Source organism: Culex pipiens, chromosome 1, assembly GCF_016801865.2.
Source record: "Culex pipiens pallens isolate TS chromosome 1, TS_CPP_V2, whole genome shotgun sequence".
In the NCBI taxonomy this organism is placed as follows: Eukaryota; Metazoa; Arthropoda; class Insecta; order Diptera; family Culicidae; genus Culex; species Culex pipiens.
The window spans coordinates 104,001,126-104,015,394 of NC_068937.1; the positions used below are offsets into that span (position 1 = coordinate 104,001,126).

Consider the following 14,269-nt stretch of genomic DNA (forward strand, 5'->3'; position numbering starts at 1 on the left):
GCACAGGCCGTTCATCAATGACAAATGCATTCGGTGTGGTGAAGAATATCACTAAGAACAACATGGAATCATCAGGTGAGTAGATTTGGCTGTTGCATATGGATCATTTCCGTTTTTTCACTAACTGCAACTGCTGCACTAAAAATGGTATGAAAATACCAAATTTTGGTATTACTTGTGCAAATATCAGCGACCAAAATGTGATCTTGGTTGCCCAGTAATAGATGGTAAAATACCATCAAATCATACCAAAATCATGTATGTGGAAGACCACAGGAATACCAAAATATGATTTTCCAAGGGCGCGGGAATACCTAAAATTAAACCATGGCAATACCAAGTTTTGGTATTCAAGCAATGTTCAAAAATCCAGAAGACCTCAACTTGGTATTGAAATGGTTCTATTTTGAGGTATTATTTTACCCTTGGAATAACATGGTGTGGTATTGTTGTGCCCTTCCACATACAAGACTTTGGTATGATTTCATGGTATTTTACCATCTATTACTGGGCAACCAAGGGCACATTTTGGTCGCTGTTATTTGCTCAAGTAATACCAAAATTTGGTATTCCCGTGTTATTTACCCCTGCTCGGGTAAGAAGCCATTTTGCATCATTAGTTTGTCCATATAATTTTCCATACAAATTTGGCAGCTGTCCATACAAAAATGATGCATGAAAATTCAAAAACCTGTTTCTTTTGAAGGAATTTTTTGATCGATTTGGTGTCTTCGGCAAAGTTTTAGGCAGGCTTCACTGAACACCAAGATCTGGTGCGCCGTGGTGCGGTTTTCGTGTCACTCTAGAAACCAAACCGAGCTGTTTATTGTCACACCATAGCAACTGTACCGAAAGCACCTTGGTACACCACCGGTGCACCCAAACTGTATACCAAGGATGCAACTCAACATATGGTTGATCCAAGTAAACCGGCGGCGACATTGTTTTGATTGAGGTTTGTCAGCCATCATTCACAACTTCGGGATGGCCTGGTGGTTGTTGTCTCCGTCTTTTAACCACGAGGTTCCTGGTTCAATCCTGAGTATAAATATTTTTGAGGTTTTTTTTTTCAATATTTGCTGTTATATACATTTTTTAAGTAACTTCTTCGAACCTGCGACGCTTTAGTCAAAGAGTTAGAATGGATGAATTGAATGGATTTTTGTAGTGGCATAGAGAAAACGTTCCATATTCTGCAGGCAGGATTAAGTGAAAATGCCTATTTCAGGATTATACCCGAGCAGGGGTAAATAACACGGGAATACCAAATTTTGGTATTACTTGGGCAAATAACAGGGACCAAAATGTGCCCTTGGTTGCCCAGTAATAGATGGTAAAATACCATGAAATCATACCAAAGTCTAGTATGTGGAAGGGCACAACAATACCAAACCATGTTATTCCAAGGGTAAAATAATACCTCAAAATAAAACCATTTCAATACCAAGTTGAGGTCTTCTGGATTTTTGAACATTGCTTGAATACCAAAACTTGGTATTGCCATGGTTTTATTTTCAGGTATTCCCGCGCCCTTGGAAAATCAGATTTTGGTATTCCTGTGGTCTTCCACATACATGATTTTGGTATGATTTCATGGTATTTTACCATCTATTACTGGTACATTTTGGTCGCTGGTATTTGCACAAGAAGTACCTAAATTTGGTATTTTCATACCATTTTTAGTGCAACAGTTGCAGTTAGTGAAAAAACGGAAATGATCCATATGCAACAACCAAATCTACTCACCTGATGATTTGTTATTAGTGATATTCTTCACCACATTGAATGCATTTGTCATTGATGAACGGCCTGTGCTTGAAGTTCTTGAAGATTCTAAAAAATAACAAGATTGAAAAATAAGTGTTATTAAAATTAAACTGGATTGAAATTCACCAAAATTCTATAATCTGTCGATTAACTCGTTTTTTCAAAGTATTTGGTTATCCCAACTTAGAGAAATTTCAACGTTTAAAAAAAATCTTAGTGGGTATATAAAAAAAAATAAAATCAGCTTTAACATTTTTGGGTTTCAAGTCATTTTAGTCATTTATCTCATCAAAATTTATAAAAAAATTTCCCATAGTTTCAGAGGAATTTGATGAAACCTTTCAATACCAAAATAATACCAAAATGTGGCATCCTGACTTAGAAATTTTTCCACAATGTCAAGTCATTTCTTTAGGGGGTATTATATCAAAAATGTTTGAAATCAAGTTTGGAATTTCCGGTTTTCAATGAAAGCATTCGCTTTGAGACATCATTTTAGCGCAAAATTAATTATTTTGTCAAAATTGGTCAAAATTTTCCCATAGTTTCAGAGGAATTTGATAAAACACTTTAATACCAAAATAATACCAAAATGTGCCATCCTGACTTAGAAAATTTTCCACAATTTCAAGTCATTTCTTTAGGGGGTATATCAAAAATGTTTAAAATCAAGTTTTAAATTTCCGGTTTTCAATGAAAGCATTCGCTTTGAGACATCATTTTAGCGCAAAATTAATTATTTTGTCAAAATTGGTCAAAATTTTCCCATAGTTTCAGAGGAATTTGATAAAACACTTTAATACCAAAATAATACCAAAATGTGGCATCCTGACTTAGAAATTTTTCCACAATGTCAAGTCATTTCTGTAGGGGGTATATCAAAAATGTTTAAAATCAAGTTTGAAATTTCCGGTTTTCAATGAAAGCATTCGCTTTGAGACATCATTTTAGCGCAAAATTAATTATTTTGTCAAAATTGGTCAAAATTTTCCCATAGTTTCAGAGGAAATTGATAAAACACCTTAATACCAAAATAATACCAAAATGTGCCATCCTGACTTAGAAAATTTTCCACAATTTCAAGTCATTTCTGTAGGGGGTATATCAAAAATGTTTAAAATCAAGTTTGAAATTTCCGGTTTTCAATGAAAGCATTCGCTTTGAGACATCATTTTAGCGCAAAATTAATTATTTTGACAAAATTGGTCAAAATTTTCCCATAGTTTCAGAGGAAATTGATAAAACACCTTAATACCAAAATAATACCAAAATGTGCCATCCTGACTTAGAAAATTTTCCACAATTTCAAGTCATTTCTGTAGGGGGTATATCAAAAATGTTTAAAATCAAGTTTGAAATTTCCGGTTTTCAATGAAAGCATTCGCTTTGAGACATCATTTTAGCGCAAAATTAATTATTTTGTCAAAATTGGTCAAAATTTTCCCATAGTTTCAGAGGAATTTGATAAAACACTTTAATACCAAAATAATACCAAAATGTGCCATCCTGACTTAGAAAATTTTCCACAATTTTAAGTCATTTCTGTAGGGGTTATATCAAAAATGTTTAAAATCAAGTTTGAAATTTCCGGTTTTCAATGAGAGCATTCGCTTTGAGACATCATTTTAGCGCAAAATTAATTATTTTGTCAAAATTGGTCAAAATTTTCCCATAGTTTCAGAGGAATTTGGTAAAACACTTTAATACCAAAATAATACCAAAATGTGGTGTTCGACCATTGATAAATTCTGCAATTTTGCAATATCAAAACAATACCTTAAATTGGTATGATACCACATTTTGCTCTTGCATAATCCTTAAGACAAATTTTTAAGGGTCCAGGAATACCAAAATTTGGTATTGATACCAGAGAAAGGTATTATTACGCATTTCCCTTGTTATTTACCCATGCTCGGGATGTGAGCTTTAAATTTTGCTCGCCATTCGAAATCTTTGAGCACCCCTGGTCTACTGGATACCCTTCTGCCATAAGAGTTGCTTCGGATATGGACACTCCCTTACAAAAGTTATTCTTAAATTGTTGTTTCTTTATTATATTTAAGTTATCGCAGTTTTAGTGAAAAAGTTGATTTTTTGCCGATTTCGTCATTTTCCCGTTTTTGCGCGCGGCGCTTCGAAAAACCCAGTTTTTATTTTCAAAAAATCGTATCTCGGAATATTGAAAACATAAAAAAAAACTATTCCTTAAAATCCTTTCTAATATCCTTTCGTTTGCGCTCAAGACAGCTAAAATCGGTTGAAAGTGTGCGGAGTTAAGATTTTTTGGAAAATGTTGTTTTTGCAAAAATCGACGAAAATTGCCATTTTTCTGACCACCGTAACACGGCGTAGGTTACCGTAATGGCCAAACAAAAAAAAACACGGGTCGAATTATTTCGGCCAAGGAACTCCCAAAAAAAAATTTTAGTCCGATCGGAGAACTTTTTTTCGAATCATGCTGTTTTCGTGGGGAATTTCGGCATATATATTAAAAAAAATTAAGACAGTTTCAAATGCTAGTCATTATATCATCTCAAGATCCAACTTCTCGTCACACGTCCTTAGACCAATGACCAACACTGGCCACGGGGATGCCAAGCCGGAGGGGGGAAAAGAAACTCGATAAGGCACTGGACCAGACTGACCTTGACGAGAGATAACACACTTACCGACCCCCTGCGCACGCCAGCTACTAGCAGCATCATGAGCTAGCCGTTGTTGGTCTTTCTGTATTTGTAGGACTGTATCTCTATGGGTGGAGTGATCCGGAAAATAGACCGGCCAGATTCGTAGAACGAAAAGAAAAGAGCCAAAAATAGGGACATCCATCAGGACAAAAGAATGCAGCCCCGTTTTTTGCCATTTTTCCTCACTTTTCTACTCTCCTTTTCGCAACCCCCTCCCCGAAAGGAAGGATAACGAGATTGACTTGATGCTTTTGAATAAATACAGTTTCATCGAATTCCACTCAGGGAGAGTCGTATTATCTTCTGCCGCCACCCAAACTCAGGATAATGATGATGGTGATCTTGAGATGGGAAAAGGAAAAAAAAATAACGAGGCAGTGAATCTGGAAGAGTATTTGTGTCCCACTTTACCGATTGAATTTGGTTGATTAGTGATACTTTAGATATCAATTGGATTTCAAAAGAATTTGTTCGATTTCATTCATGTTTTAAGCACTGCACAGTGGTCCAGATCGCAAAATTAAGTGGAAAATGGATTTTCCGTAAAATGATGAAGTTTTGGAGCTTTGGTGTCTTCAGAAGAGTTGTTGCATATGGAAAGGGGCAACTTTTGGTTTGGTTGGAAATAAGGGTGGTTCACTATTAGGGTGATTTTGAAAATCTAACTTTTCAGGAATAATTTTGGGATTTTTTTTCTCTTCTAAAAAGTTGTTGGGCTTGCCAATCCAAGCAACTTTGTCGAAGACATCAAAATTTTATCTCGTAATCTAAGCCTTCTACCACCAAATTTATAGAAAGCATCTAAGCAAACCTTCAAAAATCAGTTTTTTGAACGTGGCAATTCAGGGTTAAGTTTTAGAGAAAAGTGGTATTCGGGGCACTTTTAGAGCTCTAAAAAAACAATCATTTTCATTTTTTGACAAGTCAATTTGGACTTAAGGGTCAACAGTTACAGCGATTTTAAGGTAAAAAAAGATGCAAATTCAAAACTTAAATATCTCGAAAAGGCGTAAGCCAAATTTTAAGCGCAAGGTTGCATTTGAAAGAAGAGATCCAGCAATTCTTTTTTTTAGATCAAAAAATCTTAAAAATTTTGTTTAATTTTCATTGTACAAAAACCGCAAAAGGTTTTTTTTGGCTAAAATTTTTGTTTTCGTCAAATCTTACATGTTTTGAAAACTACACCCAAACGGCGGTCGCATGATTGTGATGCATGGCGGCATGAAAGTATATCAGAATCTGCATGAAAACTGTCCTCATGCATTTTTTGCGATATAGGGGTATGACATTTTTGCCCGTTACCGACAATTATCGACATTACCGTTGTATTTCACAAAAAAAACCCTTAACAGAACGAGGATTGAACCACCAACTTCTTGGTTATTGATCATTGGTTATTGATCACAGCATTATATGTGTTGGTGAGAACTGCAGATCGCTGAAATGTTTACACGCGGGCAAAAATGATCGACGGGCTTGCTGCAAAAAATGTTATAAAATGTGACATTTTCTGCAGCAAATCTACTGTTGCAGATTTTGAGATATATTTTTCCTTTGGGTGTATCACAAAACAACTGAACTAGTGTAAAATGCATTTAAAAAATCATTTAAATGACATTGAGTTGTTATTGCAATTTTATTTTATGTTTTTAATTTTTTTGCAACAATTGATGAATTTTAAATAATTTAATAAATGGCAACCCTAATAAAATCGGTGTGCCTAAAAACTAATTTCCCATATAGTGAATACTGTTTGTTGTATAGTTCACTTTACCAAAAATAATTTTTCACTATATGGGGAATTACTTGTTAGGCACACTGATTTATTAGGGAAGCCTGCTTAAAAAACTAAAGCAATCAAAATCTCCATGTTATGGTTAAATGAAGGATGAAAACATGAATGATTTTCTTCTAAAATTTAATTTAGTTTTTACATCAAAACACTTCTGATTGGCTTTCTGTTTAAATCTTTTAGAATAATTAATTAACTCAAGGGTGCACAGCACTGCAACCAAGGTAGTTGTTGTCTTCCTTTTCAAAAAAAATCAAAAATTGTGTAAAAACAGTCAATCATTGTTGTGAATAATTTTGTAGACAGTTCATACTTTAGGGGATTCATAAAAAAAAATATATCGATCATTTCCATAGATTTGAAGATACTAAAATGTTTGTTGGTGTTAAAAGCTCTGGTTGATGTGCATCGTTAAGACGCATTTTCTTTAGCTTTTTTTTTTTTTTGCTGAACTTTGATTTTTTATGAACGTTGAGTTGTGTCAGTTATATTTTTTGATATTTTTTTTCGGATTTTTCGATCTGAGCTGGTTTTCAAGTACGCCTAGTCAAATAAATAATCTAAATTAGTGGTTAATTTATAGAATTCGTTCCCCATTCCCATTTGGAACTTGGTAACAATGCACAAATATCTCAATATGATAAAAAAAAATGAAGTTTTAATAACAAGAGTAAAAAAATCATCTTAAAAATACATGTTAGAGCATGAGAGACCACCCATGGTTGTCCTTCTCCGTTGCTGAAAATCACCCATTTCAGTGCTGAAAAGTAGAACTTTTCTGCATTTATTTTGAAAAGTGTTGCTATTCGATTCTGTTATTTTTGGTACAGAAAAGTAGGCTATTTCGTCGTTCAAGAATGACAGGAAAAGTAAGTTGTTTCACGACGGAATTGCAAAAAAGTAGTTGTAATAGCAAGGTATAAATGAACTAATAAAAAATAGATCTATTCCTTTTTGAAAGAATGCAAAAACGCAGGTTGTTATTAAGAGCGAGTCCACGAACAGGGCATACCCCTTTGTATGGGACGTCATATGGACCTCACCAATCTGCCTGAAATTTTCAGGGATTGTTTGTACATATAAAACTAGCATATAGCCAAAATTTGAGCACTCTAGGTCAAAGGGAAGTGGGGCAAATCGGGATAGAAAGTTTTATGGTTCAAAAACATCAAAAATCTTAAAAGGCTGTAACTTAGGCAAACCTTAACTAAATTTCAAAATTCAAAATGCATCTGAAAATGATTATCATCCATATTAACCCTTTAAAAATATAAAGTAAGAAAAACCTTCGATTCACATTTATTGAAATTCAAGTTCGTTTCCAAGGATACTAGATGACACTAGAAAAAAAGTAGCTTCTTAATTTTTTAACTTTCATTTTTTAAAGGGTTAAAATGGATGAAAATATTCATTTTTAAGCAAGTTTCTGATGTGAAATTGTCTCAGGAACACGATAGGAAAAAAAATATCACCAGATAATGAGATCTAGGCGGTCCTCCGAGCAAAAATTTACAACTAAAAATATCACTTAAAGAAAAAGTGTATATTTTATGTGTCAAACTGTCTTACCCAAAGCGTTATCAGTCTCAGATGGTAGTCCCAGATGTCCCCTACAAGCTCCAGGTCGAAGCGAGTTGATATCTGGATGAAACACTTTTTTATTTTAGTTTGGAAATTGTGCTATTTTTTCACTAAAATGCCAAGAACTCACTTTAGATTCAACCAATTGGGATGCTTCACCCTGCAATTTGTTGCATTTTTTAAGCCCTTTCAGATGCATTTTGAATTTTGAAATTTAGTTAAGGTTTGCCTAAGTTTCAGCCTTTTATCAAACGGTACCATAATTTAAAAAAATCTTGGTGAAAATTTAACAACCGCTCTTTTATTTTAAATCCTAAATATTCAAACACAATACGCACATGTTTAAAACTGTCAAACTCACAGAAATTCATGAAACTCTTTTTTTTTTTTTCAATAGACTACTCATGTTCGAAAAAAAAGTCTTCGCCGGTTTTGAAACACTGATCTTATTTATTCAACTAGGTTTTTTGAAAAAAATAAATACAATTTCAAACCTTTTTCATCAATCAACAATAATTGGATTCTTTTAATTTAATTACTTATTCAGACATTTAAAATATGGTCTAGTACAGATAATATAGTACTCAAAACTCCGGAAACATCATAAATATAGCCATATTAATATAACTGCATTCCATAACCTTACCTTCAAAATCTCCCCGTCCACCAACCAGCTTAATAGCACCTTCCTCTTTCTTCAGTTTTTTCAGATATTTTCGCACCATATTTTCCCGATGAAGGCGCGCCTTTTCCAGCGCCGATTCCTGCGAGGCCAAAACCACCGTCACGAGGAAGGTCACAACGATGACGAGGGTCTGCAGGTGCCATCGATGACGGTGATGGGTGGCAAATTTCATTTTTCACTTGCAATTATCTCACCAAGCTCGAATTAACCTTGATTTTCATCCACAACAAAACTTCTTGATATTTTCGTCTTCCTCACTTCAAAGACGGTGACATAATACGGGAAGGGTAAATTTTCATTAAAGAGAGAAGAAAAAAAAAACAAAATTCTATTTTCACAAATTGTGCATCTTGAAACAAACGAAAAACAGATCTTGAACGATCAACCGTCGCGAAGCAACTGATCTTCCTCAGTCTAGCAGCTTCTGGTAGTCGCCAAGAGTCATTCTGTCTCCGGCGAATCTTCTTAGATCTTCAACGTTGTGTTGTTTTGCCACACATAATTCTTCCGAAATTTCCTAATAAAACATGCGACAAGCGACTACACCATCGCCAAGTTGATCAAATTGTTTACTAAACGGTTGACCGTCAACAACCACCAGCCAGCAGCCCTAATCAGTTTGGCACATGCAGCGTGTTTTGAGACATTCATATTTTAATTGTGTCACGCAAACGCAATCAATCAGCGCGTCGACGGCATTCGGCTGGGGAGCGATCAAGCGAAAATGGAATGAAATTGAAATGAAATGAACCAGAGAAGTGAATTAGGCGGGGCAGAACTAAGCGGACCGAGCGCGATTGGGATGAGTTGACACATGTGGTCGAGTAGGAATGAAGGTTTTAAAGGAGCTCGCTGGGGATGGTAAAATAATTAACATTTTTGTATTAACTGTCGGCATACAGCACCAGAGTTGAACTATGGGAGACTGCTTGAAAAAGTATGGAGGCGTATGGTGATTCATTATCAACACAAGTATCACGCGTCTCCATGAATTGTAGATTTTTGGAAGTGATCAGTAAATGTTGGCCCCGGTCTAATATAACCTACAGTTTAGGTCGTTAGCTCAGTCCAGGAGTAGGAATCGTCTCCCTGGGTCTTGTCTAGGTAGAGTCGCTGGTATGCAGTTGGACTCACAATCCAAAGGTCGTCAGTTCGAATCCCGGGGTGGATGGAAGCTTAGGTGTAAAAAGAGGCCTCAACAGTCAAGTCTTCGGACACCTATTTTCGAGTAGGAATCTCGAGAACGCAAAAACTGGGATTTTCAGCGCACTGCGCGCAAAATCGAAAAAAAAAAAACTTAAAGAAGATCCTACGCTTATATAAGCCATTTTTGTGTATATGGAGCTAGTTGCACTAGATGTTAACATTTGATAAAGGCGTAAATTTAAATATGGCTGTATCTCAAAGTCGTTGCAACGTATCAAAAAGTGGTCAAAGACAAACCTGTAGGACATTTTTTGACGGGCTTTCTGAAAAAAAAATACACTGAAAGAAAAATACACGCCACATCTATGAGATTTTTTTTCATTTTTATGTTCAAAAGTCAAATTTGAAGGTGAGCTCACGATTAGAGGAAAAAAAAAGTGGCTGCTCGAACCTAGGAGTCCGAAGGCTTGAATGGAAAGAGCACCCAAACCTCTTTCTACTCCAAGGAACCTTCCACCCCAGGGATCAAACTGACGACCTTTGGATTGCGAGTCTAGCCGCTGCCAGCGATTCCACCGTAGCAGGCTTGGTTTGTGTGTTGTTTGTACTTATACGGGGGAGACGACTCCTATGACTGAATGACTTAACGGCCTAACATCAACCAAGGCCGGGACCGACGTTTTACTTCCTCATCCGATGGAAGGTTGGAGCAGATGGGTATCGAACCCAGAATCATCCGCCTACAAAGCGGACAACGTAAACTTTCGGTCACGCGCTGCCATTTATAAGAGACTTATTTAACTTGAATCACGTAGGATTAAAAATTGTGGTTAATTTAAATCCAAAGCACACAAAAATACATTTTTAACTTCTTTCAAGCTACATATCTATAAACGGGTGTCCTTGTTAAGATTGAAGTGTAGGTTACCACCAGTTAATAGTATTGAGCTAATTTTATGATTTAAAGCTTGAAAAACGTTACAAATATAATTCTGGGTTTATTCTTCAATTTGGTAAAATCTAATTAAAGCGTTACTTAATCCACCTTTAGGTGGTTGGTGCCTTCCTCGCATTCATATAGTGAATACACTATACAGCCCAAAAAAAGTGTATAAATAACACTTATTTTTATCAATTTCTGAGATCCGGCCTTAAAAAAAGTGTATTAAAAACACAAAAGTACTTATAACTTTTGATATGGTTGTCAGATCTTCAATCTTTTGGGCTCGTTGGAAAGGTCTTTTGGTTACCTATCCAACGATGGGTCGCATGATAGATACGGACACCTTTTTCACCAAAATATTTGAGATCCGGCCAAAAAAGGTGTATAAATAACACTTAAGTGCTCATAACTTTTTATGGGGTTGCCAGATCTTCAATCTTTTGAACGTGTTGGAAAGGTCTTGCAAATACCTTTCTGACAATATGTAGCATGACGGGTTTTCTTACAAAAACCACCCTTTTTACAATCTTCCGAAGTTTAGCTAAAATCGTTTTTTTAGCATAACTTTTGAAGTACTTTTCTAAACTTCATAATATTAACTAGGGTCTTGTGGGACCCCAAGACGAATCGAATGAGACCAAAACAGTCCAAATTGGTCCAGCCAATCCAGAGATAATCGTGTGCACACGGGTCCCCCACAGACCGTTATTATGAAGAAAAAATTTCCACCCAAACCAATGATTGGACATGGTTCCTGGGACCATTCTGCACCTCTGGGCCGAGTTTCAAAATATTTGCCGGCAGAAATTTCGAATACGGTCAGTTTTAGTGTTTTGAGTAGAAATTAAGGGGAAATCGCATGTAAAATGCGTAGGAAAAGATCAAAGTTTCAATGTTTTAACTCCGAAACATTACTGGTCATGGTTTTAAATTGTACTAACATGTAGCAGAATGATATAAAAACGATTTACAGCACTGACTTAGCCGGATTAAGCCTAAGTCAAGTGACTTAAGTTATTATTTACAAGTTTATACCTTAATATTTAAAAAAAACTCCTACATCAAGGAATTTTCAGTCAAAGAAAACTAGATTGCCCAAAAATAACTTAAAATGGGGTGACTTTGAGCCAAGGGGTGACATTGTACCAAATTTTACGATTTTATAATAGCCAGATAGCTTACCAACAAGCTCGATAAGCTTGAATTGCAAAGTATAATCGTAGCAAATATTGTTCTTAGATTTTGTTGTCCTCTGCCATAAAAAGTTCAATAAGAACGAAAAACTAAAAAACAATAGATAAGCCTTACCGCTTCACCCCAACAAGAGTTTAGGACACAAGTCACATTGAAAACTTACATCGCCTGTACGTATTTGACTATACTGGGTTCGGTGGTGGAGTGTTAAACGTGGTTGCCTCTCACCCTTGTTGGGCTGGTATTGTTTGTAGAGCGAACAATTTGATTTGATTTGATATTTAACTGTACTATTTCCATGTTTTCATAAGATATGCCAAGCTTGTTATAAGATTGATTGTGTTTTCACATTGGGCAGTAGTAGGTTTTGTTTTGATTATACATTATTAGTGAGCGATCTTGAAGATCAATAATATGTTCTATTGAATTCTAACTATGAGTTACTTTAATCAATTATAAAATGTTATTTTTTATTTTATGACGATAACTGCAATGTTGGAAAATAATTGGTTGGTTTTTAAATATTAATCTTGTGGGAAGTTGTGTCATTAAACTTTTGCTAATTATTATCATTACACAGGACAACAAAAATATATGAGCTAAATGATAGCTGAAGTACTCTCCAGATTTCATTCGTAAGGTTGAAATTTGTAAACGGTTAAAAACAAAAAAGAACAATTTTGTTCTAATTGCAATGTCAAAAACTTGCCACGTACAAAAATTTGTTGCCCTAATATTTTGATTGTTTTATTTGATTTCAGTAGGAATTGATTCAAGACTGTAAAATGTGAGCATCATTTTCAAATTTGGAGGATTCCAGGAGATTGTAAATTTATTTTAATTTATTTAATTTTTAATCAACAGGCTTTATTTAAACAGATTAAGCAGATTTGCGTAGCAATATCATCAAATTGCTTTGTGGGAGCATAAATAGACCAAATTAATCCGTCTACAAATAAATAAATTAACATAATATTCAAGCTTATAAAGCAATCTTTATGCATTTGGTGGTACAATGTCACCCCTTGGCTCAAAGTCACCCCATTTTAAGTTATTTTTGGGCAATCTAGTTTTCTTTGACTGAAAATTCCTTGATGTAGGAGTTTTTTTTAAATATTAAGGTATAAACTTGTAAATAATAACTTAAGTCACTTGACTTAGGCTTAATCCGGCTAAGTCAGTGCTGTAAATCGTTTTTATATCATTCTGCTACATGTTAGTACAATTTAAAACCATGACCAGTAATGTTTCGGAGTTAAAACATTGAAACTTTGATCTTTTCCTACGCATTTTACATGCGATTTCCCCTTAATTTCTACTCAAAACACTAAAACTGACCGTATTCGAAATTTCTGCCGGCAAATATTTTGAAACTCGGCCCAGAGGTGCAGAATGGTCCCAGGAACCATGTCCAATCATTGGTTTGGGTGGAAATTTTTTCTTCATAATAACGGTCTGTGGGGGACCCGTGGTGCATATTTTTCGGTGCACGGACTCACATCCAGACACACGCACAGACATTTGTTCAGAATTTGATTCTGAGTCGATAGGTATACGTGAAGGTAGGTCTACGAGGTCGAATTAAGAAGTTCATTTTTCGAGTGATTTTATAGCCTTTCCTCATTGAAGTGAGGAAGGCAAAACATTGTAGCCAAACTCGTGCCCTATGAAATGACAAAAGAAATTTTATGAAATATTATTATTATTTTGATATGAATGCCAGCTAACGAGCGAAAATATATTTTTTTCCATAATTTACTTTTACCCCTCGTAATCAAACTTTTAAGAATAATAGATGGGAGCGTCCATAACGAAAGCCTCTCTTATGGCAGAAAGGGTATTAAGTAAATGAACCTTGACCACAATTATGAGCCCGATTGGTTGACTATACTTTGAAGAACCCCCGAAAAGGCATTACACCATAAATCGGACAGCCCTACTGCACTGTGTTAAGCGCAGATATGATTCTGAGAACGGATAACGTTGAGTTTGTTGGTTCCCGAAAAACTATTTCATCAAAATAGTCTTAAAATTTTTACATGTTTATTTTTAAGTCCGACTCTGTTCCCAAACCGCTCTTCAAACACTGCCAAATCACCATGTTGAGCCCTCCCAATCGTTTCAATTAGTCTGTATCTGACGCGCTCCTCTTTATCAACACGCTCGCGCAGTCACAAATCTGACCTTTTGCCAGCCGTTGTGACATCATCGCGTCCCGCTTCAATTTCATTGCCACTAGCGACGCAACCCAATCATATGACAGTGGCATCGTGCCAACAGTCACATATGATTTTAATTTTTGTGTTTCAATTCGCGATCAAAAGCTCCATTATTCCGACAGATGGCGCAAAGCATCGAAGAATGACGATTAAAATTTTCGCTGTTCGGTTATATAGGAATGCAAACTTAAAATTGAATTTACAGCTCTTAGAACAACTTTTGAGAAAAAATTCAAGTAGTACGAGTGTAAACTT

At 35.4% G+C, this 14,269-nt stretch overlaps 1 protein-coding gene across 1 annotated transcript in view; it reads right to left on the reverse strand.

Moving 5' to 3' along the window:
- Positions 1–8,907, reverse strand: part of LOC120425985 (lysyl oxidase homolog 2B-like) — a 29,694-nt gene extending 20,787 nt beyond the window's left edge. The window contains exon 1 of the mRNA XM_039590643.2: positions 8,474–8,907. Within this exon, the coding sequence (XP_039446577.1) occupies positions 8,474–8,684 (211 nt within the window). The 5' untranslated portion in view covers positions 8,685–8,907. The remainder of the gene's footprint in view (positions 1–8,473) is intronic.
- Positions 8,908–14,269: the final 5,362 nt, after the last annotated feature.